We start from the raw sequence: 26,184 nt of genomic DNA, 5'->3' as shown, positions 1-26,184 counted from the left end.
CCACCTAGGGCTGGGCTTTGTGTTTGTACTTCAGAGAAGCAGTTGGTTCTCTGAAGAGCAGTTGGATTCAGTTGTATCTGCTAGATTTGGACTTTTCAAAACCTGTAGGATTCTCAAGTTAGTGAGTACATTTCCCAAGTTTTCAGTTTTTGTTTTTACCTATTAGTATCTGTTCATAGCTTTATTGACATCATTGTTTTGGGTTTTGATTTTTGCCTGTAAGTTCTTTTTCCTCATTTCACCTCATTTTCCTTTTATCAACTTCTTTTCTTTGTCATTTTTGCCTTTGTTCTTGTGTAATTTACACACAGAGTGGTATATATCATCTCTATGGCACGAGGAATTTGATCAAGACTTCCCAATCTGACTATGTTGCATATGCTGATCGTATTTACATGATCTATTTCATTTACCCACACATCGATTGTAACAAGTACTTCTTAATGATCTAAGGTTCTTTACTCTGCATGTTTAGGACCCCTAGGAAACAAAATGTGACACTTGTGTTTGTGGAACTGGAATATTTCAAGTAACACTTTGATTTGTTGCAAATGTGTTCCTGAAAAAGGCATTTCATTTTTTTTTTGATGTCTGATTATAGGACTTACCTCAATGTTGTGTGTGTTCTCTGCTTTGTGTCAATTTGTATGTGTGGACGAATCCCCCTTGTTCTGCCTGCCAAGTGGTGGGATTAAAGGCATGTGCCACCACCACCTAGCTGTATTTTCTACATTTCATGAGAGGAGGGATGGAATTGCCAGAGCTTACAGAAGGACAGTGATGCTAGGACAGATCTTCCTTTCAGACAAAAGTTCATTAGTAACGATGGACTAGACACTCACTGGGTGTCTGAAGGGGTTTTATTCCCACCAGACAAAGTATGTCTCCATGAACTTCCTGGTTTCTGAGGGGAAAGGAATTGCTTCAATAGCAAGAAGCAGGCTTGGTTATCATGAGAACTATGCTTCATGACAGAGCATGGGTCTTGAATTTAGGCTACTTGAGAAACTCATTGATTGTATTCATGGTGTGGGTGGGAGAGATATGGTCAAAGTATGACTTTGTGACAGCAATGTATGTTTGCCTCTTCTGGAAAAATAACAGGAGTGGGGTGGGGAGGGATAGCAGCCCTCTCTGCTAAGGGCATTTGTCCTTAGGGGCAAGAATGTGAACAGAAAAAAAAACCGATTTAATAATTAATGTAATAATTTAACGGAAAAATAATTTAAAAATTCACTTTGATTTTTGCCGAGGCTTGATTGGTCCATTGCATGTGACATCACACGTATTCCTTGTGAGGTATGCTAGATCCTAGCCAATCAAAAGGCACTGCCTGAGACTGTGTTTGTCTGTACTTCAGAGAAGCAGTTGGTTGGTGGGAGAGCAGTTGGACTCAGTTGTTTCTCATACACTTGACTTTTTCTCTGACCTGTTGGATCTGGAATAGTGAGTTTAATTCCCAAGTTCTCAGTTTGGGCTTTTGGCAATTGGCATTTATTTATTTCTTTATGTACATTATTGGTTTGGGTACTAATTTTCCCTGTAATTCCTCTTTCTTCATTTCAAGCTATTTTCCTTTTATCAATGTCTTTGTCATTTTTGCCTGTGTTCTTGTGTATTTTACAAATTTAGTGTTATATATTAAATGCATAGGATGAGGAATTTGATCATTATTTGATATTTGTCTGTACAGTACTTTGGTCATATTTATCTGCTATATTTCACTTCCCAACCCATTGAATTGGGACCATATACACAGGCTATCCCCCTGCCTGCTCATGACCTGGAGTGAACAAAATGTGACACTTGTGTTTGTGGAACTTGCTGTGTGTAGTAACGCTTTCACTAATTCCAGGTTTCCTCCTGAATTAGGCATTCCATTCCACTGATGTCTGATTTAGGACTGACCTCAGTGTGTTGTGTATGCTGTGTTCTTTTGTTGTTGATGAACCTTGAGTGTTTCTGCTTAAAGACGTCTTGATCATGAAGTCTGGTCTTATGAATGTGGTATTGAATTTGATGTGAGCCATTAATTACTCTCATTCAGGATTTTCCAATCTGTCACTCAAGGATATTGCCTGATACTAGGATCTTTTTTAAATGTCTTAAATGGTTTGGCAATTAGGGTAATAATTCTTTTAAGAAATGTGCTTGAAAAAAGTGTGCCTTCCCTCAGTTATATGGTCTACTGAAATACTTGTGGATCAGTGCTGCTAGTTGTTGAGATTGGACAAGTTGATTTCCAGTTTGCTGGTTTTGGCTCCTGGGATTTAGACTTGCTGTTTCATATTTATATTTCTGTTCTTACAGTTTTTCTTTATATTTATTTTTCTTCATACAGTATATCCTGACTGCATCCTCACCTCCCTCCACTGCTCCCAGTTGCCCCTCACCTCCTCTCTGCACCAGATCCACTGTGCTCTGTGTCCCTTTAGAAAAGGGCAGGCTCCAAGGGATAGCAACTGAACACGGAAAGACAAGATGTAATATTATATTAAAATATTTGTTTTTGTTCTAGAAACAATTTGTGCTTAAACTATCAGTTCCCTCGTTAAATGCTACCCAATTTTCATTTTTGAAAATTCAATCTTTTATTTCCATGTTTTTTCTCTCAAGTATAGAAAACATTTTCAAAATTACTGGACTAAATTTGAATTTTTTTTTTCATTTTTCTTTATTAAGAAATTTTCTACTCACTCTACATACTATCCACAGATCCCACCTCCTACCTCTTCCCACTCCCTTGCCCTTTCTCACAAGCCACCACACATCTCCACATCCCCCAAATCAAGGTCTCCCATGGGGAATTAGCAGAGCCCGGCACACTGAGCCTAGGCAGGTCCAAGCCCCTTCCAACTGCACCAAGGCTGCTCAAGGCATCACACCACAGGCACCAGATTCCCAATGGCCTGCCCATTCGCCAGGGATGGATGCTTATCCCCCTGCCTGGGTGCCTCCCAAACAGTTTGAACCAACCTACCATTTTCCATATCCAGAGGGCCTAGTCCAGTCCCATGGGAGCTCCAAAGCCACTAGTATACAGATCATGTGCTTCCTCTAGTGTGACCGGTCATCTCTGCATGTCTTTCCATCATGATGTGGATGTCCCCCGACTGCAGAATCCCTCCTCTCTCTCATCGATTGGATTCCCGGAGCTCAGCCTGGTGCCTTGCTGAGGATCTCAGCATCTACCTCCAACTGTCACTGGACAGAGGATCTATGATTACAGCTAGACCAGTCACCAGAGTAGACCAGTCCAGGCACCTCTGGACCACTGCCAACAGTCCAAGGTGGGGTATCCTTATGGATTCCTGAGAGCCCCCCCTCTTCCTATTCCCATGATGTCCTCATCTATCATGGTATCTCCCTCGCTGGCCTCCCACTCTGTCCCTGTTGCGGCTTGACCCTCCCATTTCCCTATGTTCTCATCCTGGACACTTTGCCCTCTACCACCACCAACCCCTCCCCCCCACCAACACCCAGTCCTCTCATATAGATCTCATCCACTGCTCCTTCGCTGTGTCATCCATGTCTCCCACTAAGGGTCTTTTCTTGTTAGATAGCCTCTCTGGAGCTGTGGGTTGCATTCTGGCCATCCCTTCCCTCACATCTAGTATCTACTTAGGAGTGAGTACATACTATGTTTATCCTTCTAAGTCTGGGTACCTCACTCAGGATGATATTTTCTAGTTCAACCCATTTGTATGCAGACTTATGATGTCATTGTTTTTCTCTGCTGAGTATCCTAGGCTTTTTGTTTTTCCATGTAAAGTTAAGTATTGTTATTTCCACGTCTGTGAAGAATTGTGTTAGGATTTTGATGGCGAATGCATGGAATCTGTAGCTTGCTTTTGGTAAGATTGCCATTTTTACTATGTTAATTCTACTTATCCATGAGCATGGGAGATCTTTGCATTTTCTGATATCTTCTTCGATTTCTTTCTTCAGAGACTTAAATTTTTTAACATTACAGAGCTTTCACTTGCTTAGTTAGAGTTAGCCCAAGGTATTTTATATCATTTGTGGCTATTGTAAAAGGTGATGTTTCTCTGAATTCTTTCTCAGCCCATTTATCATTTGTATATAGGAGGGCTACCAATTTTTTTGAGTTAATCTTGTATCCTGCCCCCTTACTGAAGCAGTTTATCAGCTGTAGGAGTTCCCTGGTAGAATTTCTGGGGTCACTTATGTATACTATAATATAGTCTTCAAGTAGTAATGTCTGACTTATTCCTTTCCAATTTGTATCCCCTTGACCTCCTTTTGTTTTCTTATTGTTCTAGCTAGAACTTCAAATACTATGTTGAATAAGTGTGGGGAGAGTGGACAGCCTTGTCTTGTTCCTGATTTTAGTGGAATTGCTTTGAGTTTTCTCTCCATTTAACTTGATGTTGGCTGTTGGCTTTCTGTAAATTGCCTTTATCATGTTTACGTATGTTCTTTATATTCCTGATCTCTCTAGAACCTTTATCATGAAGGAGTGTTGCATTTTGTCAAAGGCTTTTTCAGCATCCAATGATATGATCATGTGGTTTTTTTCTTTCAATTTGTTTATATGGTGTATTACCTTGACAGATTTTCATATGTTAAAATATCCTTGCATCCCTGGGATGAAGCCTAGTTGGTCATGGTGGATAATTTTTTTGATGTGTTCCTGGATTCGGTTAGCCAGTATTTTGTTGAGTATTTTTGCATCAATGTTCATGAGGGAGATTGGTCTGTAATTCTCTTTCTTTGTTGCATCTTTGTTTGGTTCGGGTATCAGGGTAACAGTAGCCAAGTATAAAGAATTTGGTAATGTTCCTTCTGTTTCTATTGTGTGGAATAATTGGAAGAGTATTGGTATTATCTCTTCTTTGAAAGTCTGGTAGAATTCTGTGCTGAAGCCATCTGGTCTGGGCTTTTTTTTGGTTGGGAGACTTTTAATGACCATTTCTATTTCCTTAGGGGTTATTGGTCTATTTAAATAGTTTATCTGGTCTTGATTTAACTTTGGTATGGGTTATCTATCCAGAAAATCATCCATTTATTTCAGATTTTCCATTTTTGTGGAGTACAGGTTTTTGAAGTATGATCTGCTGATTCTCTGAATTTCCTCCTTGTCTGTTGTTTTGTCTCCCTTTTTATTTCTGATTTTGTTAATTTGTAATGTCTGTCTCCCAGCTTTTTGGTTAATTTGGGTAAGGGCATGTCTATCTTGTTGATTTTCTCAAAGAACCAACTCTTTGTTTCATTGATTCTTTGTATTGTTCTGTTTGCTTCTATTTTTGTTGATTTCAGCCCTCAATTTGATTATTTCCTGATGTCTGTTTCTCCTGGGTGAATTTGCTTTTTCTTGTTCTAGAGCTTTCAGGTGTGCTGTAAAATCACTATTATGAGATTTCTCCAACTTCTTTATATGGGCGGTATTCTTTATTGCTATGAATTTTCCTCTTAGCACTGCTTTCATAGTGTCTCATAAGTTTGGGAATGTTATACATTTGTTTTCATTGAATTCTCGGAACACTTTAATTTCTATCTTTATTTCTTCCTTGATCCATTGGTGATTCAATTGGGCATTATTCAGTTTCCATGAAATTGTAGGCTTTCTGTAATTTTTGTTGTTGTTGAAATCTAACTTGAAGCCATGGTGGTCTGATAAGATGCAGGAGGCTATTTCAAATTTTTTTGTATCTGTTGAGATTTTCTTTGTGACCAAGCATGTGGTCGATTTTGGAGAAGGTTCCATGGGGTGCTGAAAAGAAGCTATATTCTTTTTTGTGAGGGTGGAATATTCTGTCTCTATCTCTTAAGTCCATTTGAGTCAAAATGTCTGTTAGTTCCCTTATTTCTCTGATAAGTTTCTGTCTGGCAGACCTGTCCATTGGTGAGAGTGGGGTGTTGAAGTCTCACACTACTAGTGTATGGGGTTTGATGTGCGATTTAAGCTTTAGTAATGTTTCTTTTATGAATGTAGGTGCCCTTGTATTTGGGGTATAAATATTCAGATTTGAGACTTCATCTTGTTGGATTTTGCCTGTGATAAATATGTAATATTCTTCTTGATCTCTTTCAATTGATTTTAGTTTGAAGTCTATTTTATTAGATATTAGGGTAGCTACACCAGGTTGCTTCTTAAGTTCATTTGATTGTAAAGTCTTTTCCCAGCCTTTTATTCTGAGGTAGTGTCTGTCTTTGAAGTTGAGGTGTGTTTCATTTTGCATCAAATGGATGGATTTTGTTTTCGTATCCATTCTGTTTGCCTGTGTCTTTTTATAGGTGAATTGAGACCATTGATTATTAATAGATATTAATGACCAGTTATTGCTAATCCTGTTAGTTTTTGGTGGTAGTGTTGTATGTTTCTTTTCTTTGGTATTTGTTGGTGTGGCACTATCTATTGCCTGAATTTTCATGGCTGTATCTAACTACCTTCGGTTGGATTTTTCCTTCATTTGCGCTGTATAGGGCTGGATTTGTGGATAGATATTGTTTAAATCTGATTTTTTTTCGACCACCAATGGTACTTTATTCTGGAAATTTCTATGTATTACATAGGTATTAACATCCTTCCTCTCAGCCCCACACCCCCTGCACATCCAGAAAGATTAAAAAAAAGATGTCCTGTATGAAATCTTCTTACCTAAAGCCCTGAAGAGTGTCCCTGCGTGTGAGTGAGACTCTGGAAGGACTGGCCTTGTGCTCAGGACTGCCAGTCCTTCCCGGGGGCAAATGGTCAGCGCTCCTTCTTCCTCTTCGAGATCCATTTCTCACCAAAAATCATTACACATTAGCATTCCCCACTTGACACCTCCTTAGCAACTTGATTGCTAGATACATTTTTCATTTGGCAAAAATTCAATATGGCTTTGCGTGGGATTTTTAGTGTCAGAAGCGGCGGTGTTGATGCTCAGGCTCTGCGGGGAAAATAGAGAGCATGTGTATTCCTGGAAGAGCACAGGTTGGAGGCTGAAAGGGCTGTGCAGTTACCGCCTCATCAACACCGCCTGCTTCTCAAGTCTGTGACATTGGCCGGAATACAAAAGCCCCCAAGGACGACCCTCTGCATCATGTTCCGGGGTTTTGGAGTAGGTATGCATGACACCGACACAAGGCACACTATGGCATCGGAAGATGGCTTCCTGGGACCGTCTTCGAAGACCTGGGTGTGCCCGAGACAGCATCCCTCTACCCAGAAGGGTATGCCTTAAGGATCTTCACGTCATCCACGGGATGGTCCTGGGAGTTTGTCTCCACCATGCCCACTTGATTCACCATCCCTATGCCCTGGCACACGCGGCCAAAGATGGTGTGTTTGCCGTCCAGGCACTGGGTGGGAGCGAGGGTCACGAAGAACTGGCTGCCATTGGTGTCTGGTCCTGCATTGGCCATCGCAAGGATCCCAGCCCCAGTGAACTTCAGGTCTGGGTGAAGTTCCTCCTCAAACTGTTTGCCATAGATAGATGCGCCGCCTCGACCTGTCCCTGTCGGGTCACCGCCCTGGATCATGAAGTCCTTGATGATCCTGTGGAATTTGGTGTCGTTGTAGTAGCCCCAGGGAGTCAGCTCTGCAAAGTTCTTGCAGGTCTTAGGCGCATGCTTCCAGTACAGCTCCAACACAATGACCCCCATGCTAGTCTCCAGGTAGACGTTGGGCGGCTGCCAGGTGTCAGGGCCGATCGCCGCCATGCTGAGCGAAAGTAGCCTAAATCTGGTTTTATCATGGAATATTTTTTTTCCATTCTTTTTGTTTGTTTGTTTTACAACACCATTCAGTTCAACATAATAGCCACAGATTCCTCTGTTCTCCCCTTCTCGCCCCCCTCCCCCGCCCCCCAGCCCACCCCCCATTCCCACCTCCTCCAGATCAAGGTCTCCCCCGAGGACCGGGATCGATCTGGTAGACTCAGTCCAGGCAGGTCCATTTCCCCCCTCTCCCAGACCGAGCCAAGTGTCCCTGCATAAGTCCCAGGATTCAAACAGCCAACTCATGCAATGAGCCCAGGACCCGGCACCAACGCACAGCTGCCTCCCAAACAGATCAAGCCAAATGACTGTCTCACCCATTCAGGGGGCCTGATCCAGTTGGGGGCCCCTCAGACTTTGGTTCATAGATCCTGTGCTTCCATTCATTTGGTTATTTGTCCCTGTGCTTTATCCAACCTTGGCTTCAACAATTCTCGCTCATATAAACACTCTTCTTTCTCACTAATTAGACTCCCAGTGCTCCACCAGGGGCCCAGCCATGGATGTCTGCATCCAGATTCCTCAGACCTTGGATGGGGTTTATGGCACAACTATCGGGGTGTCTGGTCATTCCATCACCAGAGTAGGTCAGTTCCTGACGTCTCTCGACCATTGCCAGCAGTCTTTTGTGAGGGTATCTTTGTGGATCTCTGTGGGCCTCCCTAGCTCTCTGCTTCCTCCCCTTCTCATGTGGTCTTCATTTACCATGGTTTCCTATTCCTTGTTCTCCCTCTCTTTTCTTGATCCAGCTGGGATCTCCCACACTCTTTCCCTCGACCTTCGCCCTTCATTGTTCCCACTCATGACCAGGCTGTTCATGTAGATCTCGTCCATTTCTCCGTGTCTTTTTTGGGGGTCCCGTTTTCCAGGTAGTCTCACTGGTGATGTGAGTAGCAGTCCAGTCATCCTTGTTCCACATCTAGCATTTTCCTATGAGTGAGTACATACCATATTTGTCTTTCTGAGTTTGGGTTACCTCACTCAGGATGATTTTTTCTAGATCCATCCATTTGCCTGCAAACTGTATGATGTCATTGTTTTTCTCTGCTGAGTAGTATTCCATTGTGTATATTTGCCACAATTTATTTATCCATTCTTCAGTTGAAGGGCATCTAGGTTGTTTCCAGGTTTTGGTTATTACAAACAATGCTGATATGAACATAGCTGAGCAAGTGCTCTTGTGGTATGATTGAGCATTTCTTGGGTATATGCCCAAGAGTGGTATAGCTGGATCTTGGGGGAGATTGATTCCCAATTTTCTAAGAAAGCGCCATATTGATTTCCAAAGTGGTTGTACAAGCTTGCATTCCCACCAGCAGTGGAAGACACTTTATGCTGGAGAGGATGTGGAACTAGGGGAATTATCATGGAATATTTTGTTTACTCCGTCTATGTTGATTGAGCATTTTGCTGGGTATAATAATCTGGGTTGGCATCCATGGTCTCTTAGTGTCTGCATAACGTCGGTCCAGGACCTTCTGGCTTTTCTCTATCGTATCTTCAACGCCAGAGATCCGCTCTTCTGTATCTTGCAATCTGTTGGTTATGCTTGCATCTGTAGTTCCTATTCATTTACTCAGATTTTCCACTTCCAGCAGTCCTTAGGTTTGTGTCTTCTTTGTTGTCTTCAGTTTTCAAATCTTGAACTGTTTCCCTCACTTGCTTAATTGCTCTCTCTTGGCTTTCTTTAAGGGATTTACTGATGTCTCCCATTGTTTAGTTTGACTTTTCCTCGACTTCTTTAAGGGAAATTTTCATTTCCTCTTTTAAGATCTCGAATATCTTCTTAAAGTCACTTTTATGGTAGATATCTTGTGTTTCTTCTGTGTTGGGATGTTCAGGTCTTGCTGGTGTAGGTTCTGATGGAGCCATATTGGTTTTTATGTTGTTGACTGTATTTTTGCACTGGCGTCTACCCATCTCTTTCTCCACTTGGTGCAAGTGGTGTCTGTGTCTGAGGGAGCCTCTCTTGGTTTGATCGATACTCTTGGTCCAGTGGGAGCTCTTGGTCTAGTCGGTGCTGATGGACTCTTTGTCTCAGGGAGCAGATCTTAGTTCAATTGGCCCTCCTGCACTTTATTAGTCCAATGGGGTGCTGGCTGGCTCTGTCCTAAATACAGGTTTAAAACATATAATATATATTATGTGTAGTAATATGTATATATATACATATTATATATATTATGTGTAGTAATATGTATATATACATATTATATATACATATATAACACATTACAATATTTATAATTGTGTATATTATAATATATGCCTATTATAATGTATAATCCCACTAGTTAAGGCTTAGAATATATTATACTATATAGCATAATTATAATTTAATAATCACAACTCTACAGTAAGTATAATACATTACACTATACACACATTCCCATAAGGGTTTGCACAATACATTTCCATACATGCTTATACTGTACTTGATCATATTCCCCTGCACTACATCAGTTCCCGACCATGACTTTGTGACTGATACTGTGACTTTCACACAAGCCTAGTCCACTTCCACATGACCAGGATAGACAGGGTAGATCCTGGTTCTGTTTGTGGAGCTGCTTTGTCTCCTGTAGAACTCTATCTAGTTGAGCTACTTTCCTTAGAACACAACAGTTCTCTGGTCTCTGTGCTGAGCATGGATTCTTACCACAGTCTCCTTATGTGCTATGCTGTTGTCCCATTTGTTACAAATGTTACTTCTGCCATTCTGACCATGAACTAAGGGCTCTTTAGTGTGCTGCTGAGATGGAGGTGAAGGATCAAGACTCTGGTTCATGATCTTCACATCTGTGTTCATCAAGGAGAGGAGCTCACATATGCTCCATTCCTTGAGCTTACTTGGTGGTGGGATCAGGCTAACACTGGCACAGGGATGAGTTTGAATGCCTGCCTTTGCCTTCTCTTTTGGGAAGTATTTTGTATAACCCTGCTCTTCATTCTTCTGGAAAGCTTTGAATGATTCAGGGGTCCATGAGATCTGGGCTCCGCCTTGTTTGGAGCTTTTCTGCTGCAAGTCCTAGTGACTTACGTGTTCAAGGGTTTTTGTTTTATCTTAATTCAATATTCACCCATATCTAAGAATTCCTTTCATAGTCTCTAATTTCGTGGGGTATAAAAACTGTAACATCCATGAAAGACCCTCTGTACTGTAGTTGTATCAGTTACAACATCAATTTTTCCATAGTGGAATTTGTATCTCATCTCTCTATCAGCTTGGTTGAGGGGTTTGCATTGTGGCACATCCTTGAAGAGAAGCAGCTCATTCTCTCAGGGATCTCTAGAATTTCCTCACATGCCAACTTTACTTATACCAACTCAAACCTTTCCTTGGATTCCTCATCCACTGCTTTGAGTTTGGGTTCTTCTAGAGTTTTTATATCCTAGAAGAACATCATTACATTGTGTGGGATGTCTCAGATTTCATGACAGAGAATTCCAATCTCCAGCCCTCCCTCCTTAAACTGCATTCATGTTTTTCTTTTAGCATTTTGTGGGTCTGAAATTTCCCACAGGATAAAGTGGTTGAAACTGAGCAGAACACCATGGGCAGCCACATGGAAGAGGACATTCTTGAAAAGGATTTCAGGATGCTGATATCTCTAGGCTGTGGTTCCTTCGGGGAGGTGAAGCTGGCCTGCCACCTTCCCACACATACACGAGTGGCTGTCAAGGTCCTTGAGAAAAATACCAACAGTGTGGCTGACATCAGTACTGAAGTGAACATCCTTCAGTCTCTGGAACATAGGAACATCGTTCGATTTTTTCACATGATTGACACACTGTCAACCACTTACGTGATTATGGAGTACGTGGCAGGAGAAGATCTGGAGAGCTGCCTCAGGGCACTGGGCTGTCTACAGGAGGAGGAGGCTAGAGGGATTTTCCGGCAGGTGGTGTCAGCTGTTCACTTCCTCCACCAGAGACACATCGCACACCGTGATATCAAATTAGAAAACATCCTAGTCGATGCAGCAGGAAATGCAAAGCTTTGTGACTTTGGTTTGGCAATTGAAATCACAGAGGGGCAGAAGTTGGAGGAGCCTTGTGGCTCCTTGCTCTATTGGGCTCCAGAGATCTTGGCAAGAAAGCCCTATGATGGACTGGCAGGTGATATGTGGAGCTTGGGTATCCTCCTATATGTCCTGGTCACAGGGCACTTTCCATACATGGAAGAAACCCTTGAAAGTATGCACAGGGTCATCATCACAACAATGTGTCCCATTCCACACCATCTGTCCAAACCCTGTCACTTCATCATTGCCCGACTACTCATGGTCACCACCTGGTACCGATTCACAATCTCTCAGCTTGTGGAACGACCATGGCTGGGCCCCATTCAACAATATGTTCCCCCTGCCACCAAAGAAATCCTGCCCAAGGTCGTGGAGGCTATGTGCACCATTGGCTATACCTGTGAGGAGATTGTGTCATCCCTAACTCACAGGCGAGAAGATAATCATGTAATGGCCACATGCAACATTCTCAAACACCACCTGAGTTGTGGGGACAGCCATCTTCAAGATCAGATGCCCTGGCTAACTCGCAGCCCTGCTGGTCCTGTTTGCCTCCCTCTCCCCTTGAAGAGAGCCAGTGAACCAGCGTTTACTACCAGTCCACAAGCTGGGAAGAGTCACTCTAAAGTGGAGGGTGTGGAAGAAAGAGACAAAACATGCAGAAGCTACACCATGCCTCACAGACTCTCCTTCCTGGAGACGCTGCCCTCTTCAGACAACACAGTCCCAGATAGAGATGATCTTGTGGCTGGCGTCATCAACACTGCTGCAGAGGACACTGCAGTCAACAGGAATTCTGCTGACCCCCTGCCCGGGAATGTCTCCTCCCCTGAATCAGTCTTGGATACAACACCCACAGGAAGTCTGAACCTGGGCTTCTCTGAAGAAGATGCATCCCAGGAGCCAGACATTCCCAGTGACCAGCCCCAGGTGGCACAAACGAAATCTGGATCCAGGCAATTCAGGGTCTGGAAACTGGTGAGGAATCAAATTTCCCATACACTGAGAGCACTGTGCTGCTGCTGCTGCTGCCTTCCCACCCCAAGGTGAGCCCTGAACCCGTGCATCAGGAGATGCAAGGAAAAGAGGGACAGGGGAGACCTACATGGAGAACAGTAGGTTGGGCCTCACAGATCAATTCCTACATTTTTTAAATATGCTATTTCAATATCTTTTTTAAATGAAAACCTGTACCCACTCAGGGGCACAGCAATTCAGATATGTGGTACATTAGATGGCAATTTGCACAGCATTCTGTTCATGTAAAGTTCTGGAAGGTTGAGGCAAAAGCAGATAGCATAGCATGGGGACCACAGGGTGGGAAGGAAGGCAGGAGAGTTTGTCTAAGGGGTTAAAGGTTCAGAATGAAGGAATAAGGATGAGAAATATGGCACAGAACTTTTATCTAGCAAAGTCACTAACAGAGGTGCTTTTATATTTCTTTCTGCTTTGAAGTGTGGAAACTGAAATGGCCCAGTAGAATTCCAGCCCTGGTGAGGAGCCACAGAGGGGATCCAAGACAGATCGCCAGAGCGCCAGCTCCCTTCAACACACGGCAACAGGCTCCTGCATCGATCCCCCAGCTATTGGGTCTCAGCTGCCACTTTATAACTCCTCCAGCTCACTTTAGCTCCAGCACTATTGTTGGATGAAGAGGTGGTCAGAAGGCAATGTACACAGTGACTCTACCTTCCTAGCTTTGGTTGTGCTCGTAGGACCACTCACAGTGCATGGACAACAGCAGCCTCTACAACCAGGAAATGACTTCACATCAATCTCGGCTGCTCATCCTCTTGGTCACTTTAACCCCTCCAACTACTTCTCTGGCTACCTTTTGGAAAGAAGAGTAAGCCTTGTGTAAGTCCTGGAGAGTGGACATGGGTGAAGGAGATAAAGGGGACTGTAGCTAGAGTTTTTCTGCCTTGCCCACAGTCAGGACAAATCTTTGTCACCCACCAGTCCCATAGCCATCAGACCCAACCAAGTAAACACAGAGACTTATATTGCATACAAACTGTATGGCCGTGGCAGGCTTCCTGCTAACTGTTCTTACATATTAAATTAATCCATTTTTATAAATCTATACCTTGCCACATGGCTCGTGGCTTACCGTCATCCTCACATGCTCTTTGTCATGTCGGTGGCTGGGAGAAACCCCCTTTCCTTCCTGTTCCCTTAATTCTCCTCTCTGTTAGTCCTGCCTGTACTTCCTGCCTGGCCATTGGCCAATCAGTGTTTTATGTATTGACTAATCAGAGCAATTTCGCATACAGACAATCCCACAGCAGGGGACTAATTGGGAAACAGGATGGAGACAGCTACAGGGATAATGAGAGGTGGTGTAGATTAAGGAATAGAGTCTGCCTTGAGGAACTTCCTGTCAAGAAAGGAACGTGAAGATGTGTGTGTTTCCCTGTGACAGGGGCCATGGACAAACTAGAGCAGGAAGAAACCTCCTCTGAAGTGCAGAGTGGGAGGGAGCTGGGAATAGCCCGCAATGAGGAGGAGAGGGCCTGCTCCGATGGTTCCTGGCATGTAACAAGGCACACAAGTAGGATGCTGTCTTGAAAATAACATCCTGTTCTTTCCTATAGATCCGGGTGCAGCAGGAGAATGAAGCAGGACTATTGGTCATTGGAGTCCCATCCTCCTCAGTGCTGAGTAAGTCCTGTGGGTTAAATTCACTAAGACAGGCACTTTCCTTATTCTTTCGGGTTTTTTTTTGAGAAAGTGAAATGGCCTATTTGAACAACAGTCTTGGTGTGGTTACATGCAACAGGAGGGATCCAGGCTGGAAATCTGTGTCATGTGTGATGATATGTTAGGGCTCCAGGCTCCAGTATCCATCCTCCAGGTTAGGATCTCCGCTGCCATCTCCCCATCCTTCACCTCACTGTTGCCCCTGCACTGTTGTTGATCTTCCCTGAGAGTCAGGTGTAGCATCCACAAAGTGAATGTCTACATCCCTCATGGTTCCTGTGGGCCAGTGTTCCAAGGCATCTAAAAGGGCTGCCTCTGTCAATAGGACAGACTTGCACACAAGTCTCAGGCTTCCATCATCCTTGATCTCTTCATCACCTCCAAACTGCTTTCTGACTGTCTTTTAGAAGAACTACAGCAACTGTAAATCCACTAGGAGATGGGAGAATGGAGATAAGGGGAGGAACAGGGGAAAGGAGGTGGAGAGCATGAAGAGCAAATGAGAGGACCTGTGGAGAGCGGCAGAATGTGTCTAGAGGAGATTACCTGAAATGAGTCATTAGAAAAGGGCGTTGTCCTGGGTAGGGGTCTTGAGGCAGTGAGACCAGGAACAAACGTCTCAAGCAGAGCAGAGTGAGACTCTGCTTTCATCCTTGGCACTCTATTCAGGCATGAGGAGGGAAGGCTCCGTTCTGATCCTTCTTAGCATATGTCAAGGTAGAGAACTATGAGGCTGCTGTGGAAAGGGATTCCCATTCTGGTTTTCTGATGAAGGGTGCGGTTAGGGTGGCTCCATCATTCAGTGGGGTCCTCTTCTGGTCTTGTCTGACATGGCCTTTGGCAGATCTGATGACATCATTGTCATTTCTCCACAGCCTCCTTTTCCCGGATTTCCCATGTTACCTCCCACCTCTTAAGAATCTTGCATCATTTTCCCATGTCATGGAAGGATTTATACCTGATATTTGACCTTACATTAACAATGTTCTGCTCCAGCGTGGGAAGGTAAGTTGGCATTGCCAGGCTTGATACTGAGTACTGCCTTTACAAGGCCAGAGCCACGGGACTTCTCTATGACCAAGGCCCAACTCTGGGGTCAGGCTTACAAGGAAACCTTGATCATCATGGATCTCTTGATGACAGTCACTGATGCAGTGTGAAGCAATGGTCAGTGTAGTGTCTGAACTGGTTTCCAGGACACCTTTCACTAGGGAGCAACTCACTAATTTGGCAAGAGAAAATGAACTAAACCGGGACTGCAAGGTACTAATCTGTGTGAATCATGAACCTGAAGGTAAGATTGAGTACAGTAAGTATCTGTTTGTGGTAGAAGATGAGTCTTTGAAGCCTGGTCTTGATGTGCTGAAAATGATCCCATGAAGTGCCCTGTGCCAGGATCCATGACACACAGGAAAGTTATCATTGATTTGCTCAACTGAAGAGCAATGGGAGACTGAGAGACTGCAGAGGTGTGACAAGGGAGGAACCAGCTTCTCTGCTGTAGTTGGCCTCCAGCTCCATTCTGACCGTCTGATCCTGACCTATTAACAAACACTGATGTATATTACAGGCTTTGACCAGATCTTCCCAGCAGGATGAGAGCCATCTTGTACTGTCACTTACTTCTAGATCCCTGATCATCTGGTAAGTCCCATGTGCACACAACAAGACCCAGTCATTTTGATCAGAGAGAGAGAAATTTTCAGTTTGTGGTTATCACCTGGTGTCAGGCTCTGTTTCTGTGGCACATCAGTGAAGGCAGAGTTTTAGACATGGTAGAGGAGTCTGTTGAATTCTGGAAATGAGATAAGGAAATTTCTTGAATCCTCATAGTTATTTTTTTTTTTGAGATTGTGTCTCACTCTATAGCCCTGGCTATCCTGACAGACTCTGTGTAGAACATGCAGTTCTCAAACTCACAGTGATGGACCCCCTTCTCTGCTTCCTGAGATCAGCGTTTACAGATGTGGACTCACATGCCTGTCTTCAAGTGCTGGATAGCATCAATGGTAAATTCCTGCAAACATTTGAGGCAGAAGGAGACAATTCTGTGCTTCTTTCATCCTGACAGGGTCAGGGACTGAACTGAACGTTCTGTTATCCAGGATGGACTACAAACAACAGCAAATCCAATTCTAACCCTCAGAATAGAAGTCCATGTCCACCAGTGAACAGATACCTGCAGGTGAGAATTGCTGTCATGAATTCTTCTGGGGACCCTGGTCAGTGGGCTGGAGGAGGTATTCCTAGCTGATACATCCTTGGAAACAAGGCACAGAACATGTGGCGGCTACTTTCTAATCCTTTATCTCAGGATTCCCACTGCAGTCCAGGCACCCATCCCATGACTTCAACCTGACCAATCAGGAGAGTCCAGATTGGCTACCTGGTCTGATGGATTGAGTTCTTTCCATTTGAGCCATGAGATCACAGCTGAGGACTCAAGGTGGGTCACTGAGACAGCTGGTGCCTGTTTTGGGATGTTGAATGCAGGGCTTTCACTTTAAGGACACCAATGGCAGAAGCAGGGCACAAAGCCACATAGTCTACAGAGGAGCTTCCAGTTCTACTCCTCTGGCCCCCAGATTCTGTCTGCTTGGCTGCTGACTTCCATGGTTATTCTTACCCATGGGTCTCAGAGAGTTTTCGTTACTTGTCAAAACCACTTTGAACTGTGTTTTATGCCAATCAACCTTGTTCATACTCCCAGGTAATTGAGAGCCCAGGGCTGCAGGTTTCTTAATTCAGATCTAACTAGGATTCTGTGCACCCACTCTTGACATTTTGTGATGGGAGAAGTGATCAGCCCTCCCAAGAACATTGTGGACCAGGCCAGGAAGACCACTGTGCCAGTGTTCTGTTGTTCATGTTACGGCCCCTACGAAACTCCCGATTTTAAATATGAAAGAAGATAGTGATATTTGTCCTTTGGGACACACCTGTCATACATAACACAGTCATCCTCAGTTGTATCTGTTTTCTGAAAAATATCTAAATTTCATTGTTGAGGGTGTGTGTGTGCTCTTGCCCTGTATGCTCTTCCTCTATTTAGTTATTACTTCTCTATTTATTTACTCATTATTCATTTATGTATTCATTCTATGTCTTTTATATCCCATATCTTGATCACATTCATGTCCCCAGTTGTAGCAGGAATCTTAAAAGTTCTTATTAATAAAATCAAACCCGAGGCGAGTTATTGGGGTCCATGCTGGTAGATCAGAGAGACAGAACAAGCCACAGCTATCTCACCTTGCCAATTCCTCAGCTGGTCCTGTTTCCTCAGACTGGAAGCCTCTTAGTCCTCATCCAGAATGAATCTCAGCTGAACTGTGTTGCTCCAAAGCCTGAAAGCTTAACCAGCCAAATGCTTAACCAGCCAAAATGCCTCTAGTTTCTGGTCCTCATGCCTTATATATCTTTCTGCTATCTACCACCACTCTCTGGGATTAAAGGCTGGCTTTCTGGGATTAAAGGCGTATGTCACCATGCTTGGCTTTTTCCAATGTGGCCTTGAACTCACAGAGATCCAGAGGGATTTCTATCTCTGGAATGCTAGGATTAAAGGTGTGTGCTATCACTGCCTAACTAGTGGCTTTTTCTGTTCTCTGACCCCAGATAAGTTTATTAAGGTACACGATATTTTGGGGAACACAATACCACCACACCCAGTACTTCACATCCTCCCTCCATTATTAAACCTGCACCAATAAAACAAAATTTAAGAAAAAAAAGAAAAAAGTAAGAGAATATTAAAAGGAGAAGACATAAAGATCTCCTGATGGAAGCTGCAGTGACCGAGTGTGACAGAGAGAGTCACACTGTGACATCTGTCCACATATCTTCACCTGTCAGTGCTCATTGCACAGTCACTGGTCTGCTTCCAGGCCCTGGGTTTCTACTCCACTAATTTTGTATTTGATAGACCTCGTGTTTCTACTACACTAATTTTGTATTTGATACTGTCGTCTGTCTTTTGCAATGGGCACATTAACTTGTTTCACTCTATGGGTATGCAAATTTAAAACCCTGACTTCAAAATCACCAGTGCCACAGTACAAACCTGCTTCTAAACAAAGAGACAGTGTTGATCTGGAGATGGAGAGCAGAAGATAAAAGCCAGAGATGGCAGAGTCAGCAGGAAGAATTGACTAAGGGAGGAATTTGGATAGGATAAGAGGGGGGGGGCAGCCATAAGGAGAGGGATGCACAGTAGGTCTAGCTTAAGTGCTGCATATTTCCAGTTCCCCTAGAGTCCCTTTCACATGTCCTTTCTCTTTAAAGTGAAGAGCTCTATACATCAGGAGACACAGGGTGGCGATCTGAGGTGTGGCCTGGGACAGCAGAAGTAGGAGCTCTGCAGGAAGTCCAGATGGCAGTGTGCCCACTTCCCCAGCAGAGAGGGTCTCTGTCCAGCACAGGAGGAGGTAAGCCAACTACCACAGGACTCTCTCCAGGAAACCTTCGTTATTGAGGAAATATGATCCAGGGCTGGTGTTTCACAGCATCCTTGTTTGAGGGGGTCATGAGCCAGTACCATGTACAAGCTACCCATGAATATGCACACCCTGTGGACCAGTCTGCAGGGGAATAACTAGCAGTCCTCATTAATCTGTTTACCCTTAGGGTGTGTGGTCCTAGTGAAATGTTTCCCCAAATGAAGGAAAGGGAGCTCCTTCCTCTATTTCCTCTCACCCCTTCCCTGCTGTTGTATTTGCAGCCTTCAAGTGTCCCTGTGTCCAGCCCATCAGAAAAGACACAGTTCCACTGCATGCTGGTCTAGTTTATGTGTTTGTGAAGGGGCCTCACTGTAGGGAGTTTTTATCAGAACCATATTTGTCTCCTAACAGGAAAGTGCCAGCAAGCTGGAGGAAAATGGGTACCACATCGGATGGAATGCAGAGAATTTGCTCCACTTTTGAAGTGAGTGGGCCTTACCTAGCCTAGGACACAGTGGTCAGAGGTTGGGTCAGCACTTTTAAAACTTTGTACCCAGGTACCACTGTGTACAGTGGTCAAGCCTTCCCAGCCTTGTTGACCTTACAGCTATGTCTTGGCAATAGGCTTTCTGCTTGCTTGTCCTGCTGGGATAAGTGTCTAAAGGGTTGTCAGGTGCACATGACAAGCAGACAATGTCTACGTCTCCATGCAGTGAAGGATGCCACTCTGATGGGGATGAATGTCAAGGCTCATCTATGTGCAACACATGGCCGAAAGCATCACTGAGATCACTCCATAACAGTCTGTAGTAGATGCTTAGTTTTTGGTTTCTGGTCTAAACTTGTTCTGGCGTAGAGGTTAGGAAGAATCAGGATGCCCAGGCAGGTCTGCCTCAATCCCAAGGGTAGGTAGTCATTGGGCTTATGTTACAGAGGACCATAGAGAGAGAGAGAAAGTCATAGGTGAGGCATGGCTACAGAGGGATATTGAGAAAACTTGGTGTGGTGGCAATCTTCCCTCTCTGTTCCTAACAAAATGAGGAGAAACAGTTTGAATCAAAGATGGTGAACATCTTTGAATTGAGACAGGGCTTACTATTGTAGCTTTTCAAGATGAGTTTAATGTGAACTTTTTATATCAGTGGCCACTGCAGGGAGGAAATGGTGGCTTCTAGATGGTTATGTGAGAGAAGTCATCTTATGATGATGCTCAAACACTTAATACTCTCCTTGCCCCACTAACTTCCACCTGGAGGCAGCAGGAATAGGTGCAGATTTTGTTCCAATATCTTTCCACACACTGCCCCAAAGTCCCTCAGTGATGCTCACCTCCCAGTTGAGAAAAGTGAGTCCTAGTGATGCTGGATAGGTTGCTGATTTGCACAGAGCCTGACTGGTTGGAATTGTTTAGATTCCTCTCAGAACACTGACACAGATAGGATGGCTAGGGTGGTGACAGCCTGGGTCTCTGTAGTCTCAGAGGTCAACTCCAGAACTCTCATTGACCAACCTTTTCTCCTCAGATCTGCAGGTTCTGGTGGATATGTTCAGACAACCTCATCTTCACCATATGTGCATCCTGTGTCATCTAGGCAAGTGTTCAGTGATCTGGGTGCAGGAAGCACATCACCTAGAAACAGACATGTTGGTGGAACCGCTTTTCCTTCTTGGTCCTAGGGCCTGTTTATGGGACAGTAGCAGAGCAGCTAGAACAAACCAGTCCCTGAAATCAAGGCTTTCCAAGGAGACCCCACTGAGTTCTCCCTCAGGAAGGTCACATAGGAAGAAAAGGGACATTACTGTTGCCTCATTATGTCCTGAACTCCACCAGAAATAAACCAGCTATTTTCTGAAAGGCCACAGGTCTAGGGTGGGAAAGGAGTTTTCTGCCAGCCTCATCTTTGATCTAACATAAGCATTTTCTCATAGGTGCCTGGCCATATCCCTAGTCTTGGATCCCAAGAATTCCTGACCTGAGTATGTGCACACTTACCATCAGAGACATGGAGGGAAAAGAGCACCTCTCACCTCTCCTACTTTGCAGACTAGCATGGCATTGTCAGAGCTCCAGAGGAACTCAGAGATTCCACACAGCAACAGGAGGCCATGCTGTGGAGGACAATGGCATGGTTTCTCTTCCACCATCCAACTACAGACAAGGACTCCAAGTTAACAACAAGAACTGTGGAATATACAGGAGTGGTCCCTTGTGACAGCCTCCCCGTGGGTACTTACTGTTGAAGCCTTGCCCAACTTAGACCCCTTTGCATTTTGACAGTTTGGAAATTAACATAATCCTCTGTGTCTTTGCAGATAATCCAGAACACCTGCCTGACCATGTAAAGAAATATCTCAGAGGAACCTTGGGAATTAAATGTGCTTCCCTTCCTGAACTGATGAGTGGATTCGTGAGAAGGGCAGTATCCATGGACCACCTGTCCCAGGCCTCCTCTAACATGAAGAAGGAGAACTTGAGGTCATACCCTCGGCCCATCTTTCACTGGTATTAGACTGAGACAATTTTCAAACAAATACAGACGCACTTAATTAGAATAACAACATAATTTCTATAAATTGGCATTCAGAATGTTTGACCCCTGGAGGAGAGAAATCTGAAGCTATATGAGCTCTCAGGTTCTACCAGCTGTTATTCTAAAGGCAACAGATGTTTGCACTTCATCTATACACTCAACAAAATCCAGTCTGATGCTCAAACACAAGATGTAAAAACCAACTGGACCTAAACCTAGAAGAGAGGGCAGAGGACAGGAGAGATTCCTCCCGACCATCATCTTCTTCTTCCAGGACTTCCCACCAAGTCTCAAAGATCCACAAAGGGCTACAGGGAAGTAATGGAGACAGGACACATGGAACATAACAGAAAGTTAAGTAACAGACCCAGTGAAATCCTGCCAGCTGATGTTCTCATAGTCAACCAGGGAAATCAAGGCAGAGAGAGTGGCTTGTCCACAAATGACTGCAGAAGAAGATTTAAAAACAAGAATAAGGAACCCCTTTTAAAAACAAGAATGAGGAGTCCCTTCTAAAAACAAGAAACATGGGCTGGAGAGATGGCTCAGCCGTTAAAGGCTAGGCTCACAACCAAAAATAAAAACAAGAAACATGAACACAGTCACCATTTCAATTGACCCCAAATACAACCACTATAATGTTCAATACACTTATAGAAGAGGACTACGTAAGTTCCTGCCTTATAGGAAGGAGGAAGGAGAATAACACAGATGAACTGTGGACTCAGGAGCCCTGCTGCCAACAGCCATGAATATAGAGAGGCAGGAGCATGGCTGGAGAAGGACACTCCCCAGGACCTCTAGAGAGAGCTTGGCCCTGACACACTCCAGAGGACAGCAAATCTCTGCCAGTGAACGCTCTGTGTCTGTGAGGAGGTGGAGGCGTTGTGTGTGCTGTGTGTTGTGCTGAAACCTATCCCATTGTGTGGGATGGAGATGAGCTGTCCAGCGGATCTGATAACAGCACTGTATGGATGGCCCAGTCAGCTGGGAAAAGCAGCAGTGCTGACACCTAGATACTCACATGTGCTACCCATGCCCCTCCCCATGTTAACATTGTACATACAGGGTCAGTGTAAGGACATGAATGACACCCCTCACCCACACTCACCACATAGTTCTCTTGGTGTTAGGACTAGATATTCAACTCCCTTCTGCTCTCCCCCACACAATGCTAGATTCTAGACCATGCTAGACATGCCTACAACCACACTGTACTAAGACATGGGGAAATGTTGGACACTTGACCTCCTGACAAGGACACACAGTAACTTCTTGGTTCAAACACTCCTGGAATCTTCCTGCACAGACACACAACACTAGGTATAATGCAATGTGGGACACTACAGCCATGCCACCTCACTTGTACTACCAGCTGTCAGACCTGATAAACAACCCCTACATCACACACACACACACACACACACACACACACACACACACATACACACACACACACACACACACACACACACACACACACACACACACACACACATACAAAGCCTCCAAGACACTTACTTCTAAGTATGCATGACTTCTAACCAAATCACACATTGACTGCTAGGTATCAGGCCTTCCTGAACAAACACCCACACACACCTCACATGTATTCCTAGCTCTGCATTCCAAATGTCATCCACATAATCCTTTATTGCCAGCTATTTATCAGGCCATAAAGAACACTCTCTTGCCACTGTACCCAAATACTCTCTTAGTATTGGACCCTACTTGACACCCTAATATCACTGAAATTGGACATACACTGCCAGAGTTCAGGCCCTCTGGAATATCACACACACCACAACAATCTATAATATTAGTATCAGGTCCCCTGGACACTACAGTCCATCAACTCATATATTTCTGTTGGATATCAGACCTGCTGAGCCATGCAACACTCCATGGCAACTCTTAAGAGGCTAGCCAAAAGTCATGGAATGCACACATCACCCTGCAACTACCCCACATGCACTGCTAGGTGTCAGGCTCTTCTGAGACCCTAACACCATCACACACACTCTTAAGTGTCAAGCACACTTGGACATCACATAGCACACTGCCAATCTACTTCAAAATGAATGACCAGACCTTGTCAGACACCAGCTCAGTTACAAGCTAACACATACAACGTAGGGATTGTGCAGAGCTTACACCCTGTAATTCCACTGCTCTCTCTGACATACAGTGTTATCAAACCACCACCCTTTGACTACACATCCAAACATCAGTTGCAGTTTGACCTCATACGCCACATTAATTGACAGCCACCAGCCCAGGCTGGGAACTTCTCCCCCTGTAGGTCTTGCATGATACCTAGAAATTCCATTGCTGGACATCCTTCTGTGGAAGACACACCCACACTGCTAGGCATCAGCTTCTACTGGACTCCTTCCTATGCTGTACAATGTGCTGGGTCTCAGGCTGTACTGCTAGGTACTGGGCCATGCTACACATTAACCCCTGTCCAAACCACACTGCAAATAAAGTGCTGTGTGTCATGTTCACTTGAACACCAGGTTCCATCACAAATGACATGCTAGGTATGAAAGAAGGTTGACACCCACCTTAACCCTTGATATATACTACTGATCCAATGAACACTGCAATATTAATGGCTCTGCTAGACACCCCCATAACTGACATATGAAAGACACACAACTCTGTGCAGATTTCAGTCATGTGTATTGAAGTATTTTGTATGCATATACAATAACTGGCTTCAAGCCTTACCCAAAATCACACCATTCTGTTGACACCACACACTACTAGACAGTGGCTGGGTGTAAACAGGGCTGAAAATTAGCAGGGCTTTTGTGGCAGCAGGTTGGGTGCAGGAAGAGAAACTTACTGGATGAGGTCTGTTATCATGCACAATATCTGGTTGGGACTGGGGAGTCCTGAGGATGAGATACAGAGTAGGGCATCCAGGCCTCAGGCAGGTGTCCAGCAAAGCCTGAAACCAAGCAGTGTGTTTCAGGCTATGTGGCAGGGGTAGGAGTGTCCAGCAGGGCCTGGTAACTAGTGGTACATGGATGGGTTGGAAGCAGGCCTGGGGGGCAGTAGATAGTAAGTCCTGTCATGGGCAGTTCCTGATAGTGGGATGAGTCTCTGGGAGAAGCAGGGGGATGCCCTGCAGTGTGTCTTATGAGTACAACAGTGTATGCTGGGTGGCATCAGTTGGGAGGTGTCTAGATTCATGAGGACATGACATTGAGCAGTCTATGTAGGATACCTGGGGGTTTTCAGCCAGGCCTGTTCAATAGTAGTGTGCATGGAGCAGTGCTAAAGATGATGATGTTATTAGGAAAAGTGTGTGAGTGTGTTTGTTTGTGCATGCATATGCATTCATGCACTTGTACTTGTGGTGATTGCTCAGAACGTGTGCTGCATTGTCTGGAGATAGCAGTCAGTGACTAGGTAGATAAAACTCCAGGGTCAGTATAGTATTAATGAAGTTGATCAGAGAAAGTATTTTCAAGATATAGACCTGAAGGATTTTGTAGAATAAGGGTATAAAACAAGATATATGGAACTTGAAAAGTATAGGTCTGGGAGAGGAATTTGACTTTATTTTTAATGTATGGAGAACCCAAGTTTTTTCTTTGACAGTAGGACGAGGTGTCATCATATGTAAGGTGTCCATACACTTAAATTGAACCCACCTCCAAACTGCTAGGTGTCAGGTGCTACTAGGATTCCTGTCTTCTACAGCCAGAGCCAAATGTACAAGCCTAGGTTTCAGGTCCTCTAAGTCAACTCTCCATTCAAGAAAATGCTCCTCTACAGTTGGGTAGCATGTCCTCCAAGAGATCAACATTGCAATGGCTAAAGCCCCATGTACAGGACTGGGTTTCTGGTCTTTCTTAGTATCCCCTCACCTACAGCCACAGAGGCCATCCACAGCCCCCATATACCTATAACACAAGTGTCAGGATCTAGTATTTATCTCTTCCCTTACATACACCACATATACATACATGGTTAGGTCACATTCCTGATGGGAATCTCCTCAGCTACAGCAGTGCCACACACCCAGAGCTAGGTGTCAGATCCTGCCATGTACCTCTTCCCCTCCATCTGAAGATCCAATACAGTTACACAGCTAATTATTTAGTACTACCAAATCACTGCTATTGTCAAATGCCTGGTGCACAGCCACACACTCATAAACACACTCAGGCACACATACTTGTATGATCCCATGCAGTTCTCATGAACACTCACCCAGTGTCATGTGCTTCAAGGTCTCCCCCATTCATCCAAAGCCCTGATTACCCACAGACATCTATGTGCTGCCCTTTTAGGTGTCCATTCCCTTCAGCCACACACATACACAGAGACAGACAGAGAGAGAGAGACAGACATACAGAGTCCCAGGTCAGGTCCTGCTGTTCCCACTCCATAACAGACAAAGCTGTCTACTCAGGACTAGGTGTCAGGACCTGATACATACCTCTTTTCCTGTATTCCAATACTCTTACACAGCTAGGTTACCAGTATGCACCCCCTCCCCTATAATCAAATGCTAGGTACACAGTCACACACTCAGAAACACACTCAGGCATGCAGGCTCCTACAAATGCCTTCACAATCCCAATGCACTCTCACCTAGCTGTCAGATCCTTGAAGAGAGACACCATACAACGAAGACCCACATACACTTCTAGGTGTTAAGTCCTGTCAGGTAGAGGGATCCCCCATACAACAAACAAGCACACATACATCTCTAGGTGTTAGGTCCTGTGAGGTGTCCCACAGAGA

At 44.4% G+C, this 26,184-nt stretch overlaps 1 protein-coding gene and 1 pseudogene across 3 annotated transcripts; one reads left to right on the top strand and one right to left on the bottom strand.

The window, feature by feature from the left end:
* On the top strand, positions 1–22,017 carry LOC121826678 (putative sperm motility kinase W). 3 transcript variants are annotated; one of them, XM_076557652.1, is made up of 14 exons: positions 1–121; positions 11,222–12,796; positions 13,206–13,607; positions 14,345–14,411; positions 15,326–15,455; positions 16,021–16,094; positions 16,301–16,459; positions 16,556–16,635; positions 16,765–16,896; positions 18,735–18,877; positions 19,301–19,373; positions 20,413–20,481; positions 20,819–21,112; positions 21,203–22,017. In XM_076557652.1, the coding sequence occupies exons 2-3, from the start codon at positions 11,280–11,282 to the stop codon at positions 13,228–13,230; spliced, it is 1,542 nt and encodes a 513-aa protein (XP_076413767.1). In that variant the 5' UTR covers positions 1–121; positions 11,222–11,279; the 3' UTR covers positions 13,231–13,607; positions 14,345–14,411; positions 15,326–15,455; positions 16,021–16,094; positions 16,301–16,459; positions 16,556–16,635; positions 16,765–16,896; positions 18,735–18,877; positions 19,301–19,373; positions 20,413–20,481; positions 20,819–21,112; positions 21,203–22,017. The 3 variants fall into 3 exon arrangements, with proteins under 3 accessions (XP_076413767.1, XP_076413768.1, XP_076413766.1); XM_076557653.1 differs by lacking the exon at positions 16,301–16,459 and having other exon boundaries at positions 16,522–16,635; positions 20,819–21,116; XM_076557651.1 differs by lacking the exon at positions 16,301–16,459 and having other exon boundaries at positions 15,326–16,094; positions 16,522–16,635.
* On the bottom strand, positions 7,147–7,668 carry LOC143270038 (peptidyl-prolyl cis-trans isomerase-like 1 pseudogene; annotated as a pseudogene).
* Positions 22,018–26,184: the final 4,167 nt, after the last annotated feature.

This window comes from Peromyscus maniculatus, chromosome 21, assembly GCF_049852395.1.
Source record: "Peromyscus maniculatus bairdii isolate BWxNUB_F1_BW_parent chromosome 21, HU_Pman_BW_mat_3.1, whole genome shotgun sequence".
In the NCBI taxonomy this organism is placed as follows: Eukaryota; Metazoa; Chordata; class Mammalia; order Rodentia; family Cricetidae; genus Peromyscus; species Peromyscus maniculatus.
Note: the sequence above shows the minus strand (reverse complement) of the source record. Positions and strands in the feature narration are given on the sequence as shown.

Excerpts from the sequence above, each read along its gene's own strand:
- LOC121826678 (XM_076557653.1), top strand. The coding sequence starts at position 11,280 with ATGGGCAGCCACATGGAAGAGGACATTCTTGAAAAGGATTTCAGGATG. Across the intron at positions 12,797-13,205 it reads TGCTGCCTTCCCACCCCAAG|TGTGGAAACTGAAATGGCCC; the intron begins GTGAGCCCTGAA and ends TCTGCTTTGAAG.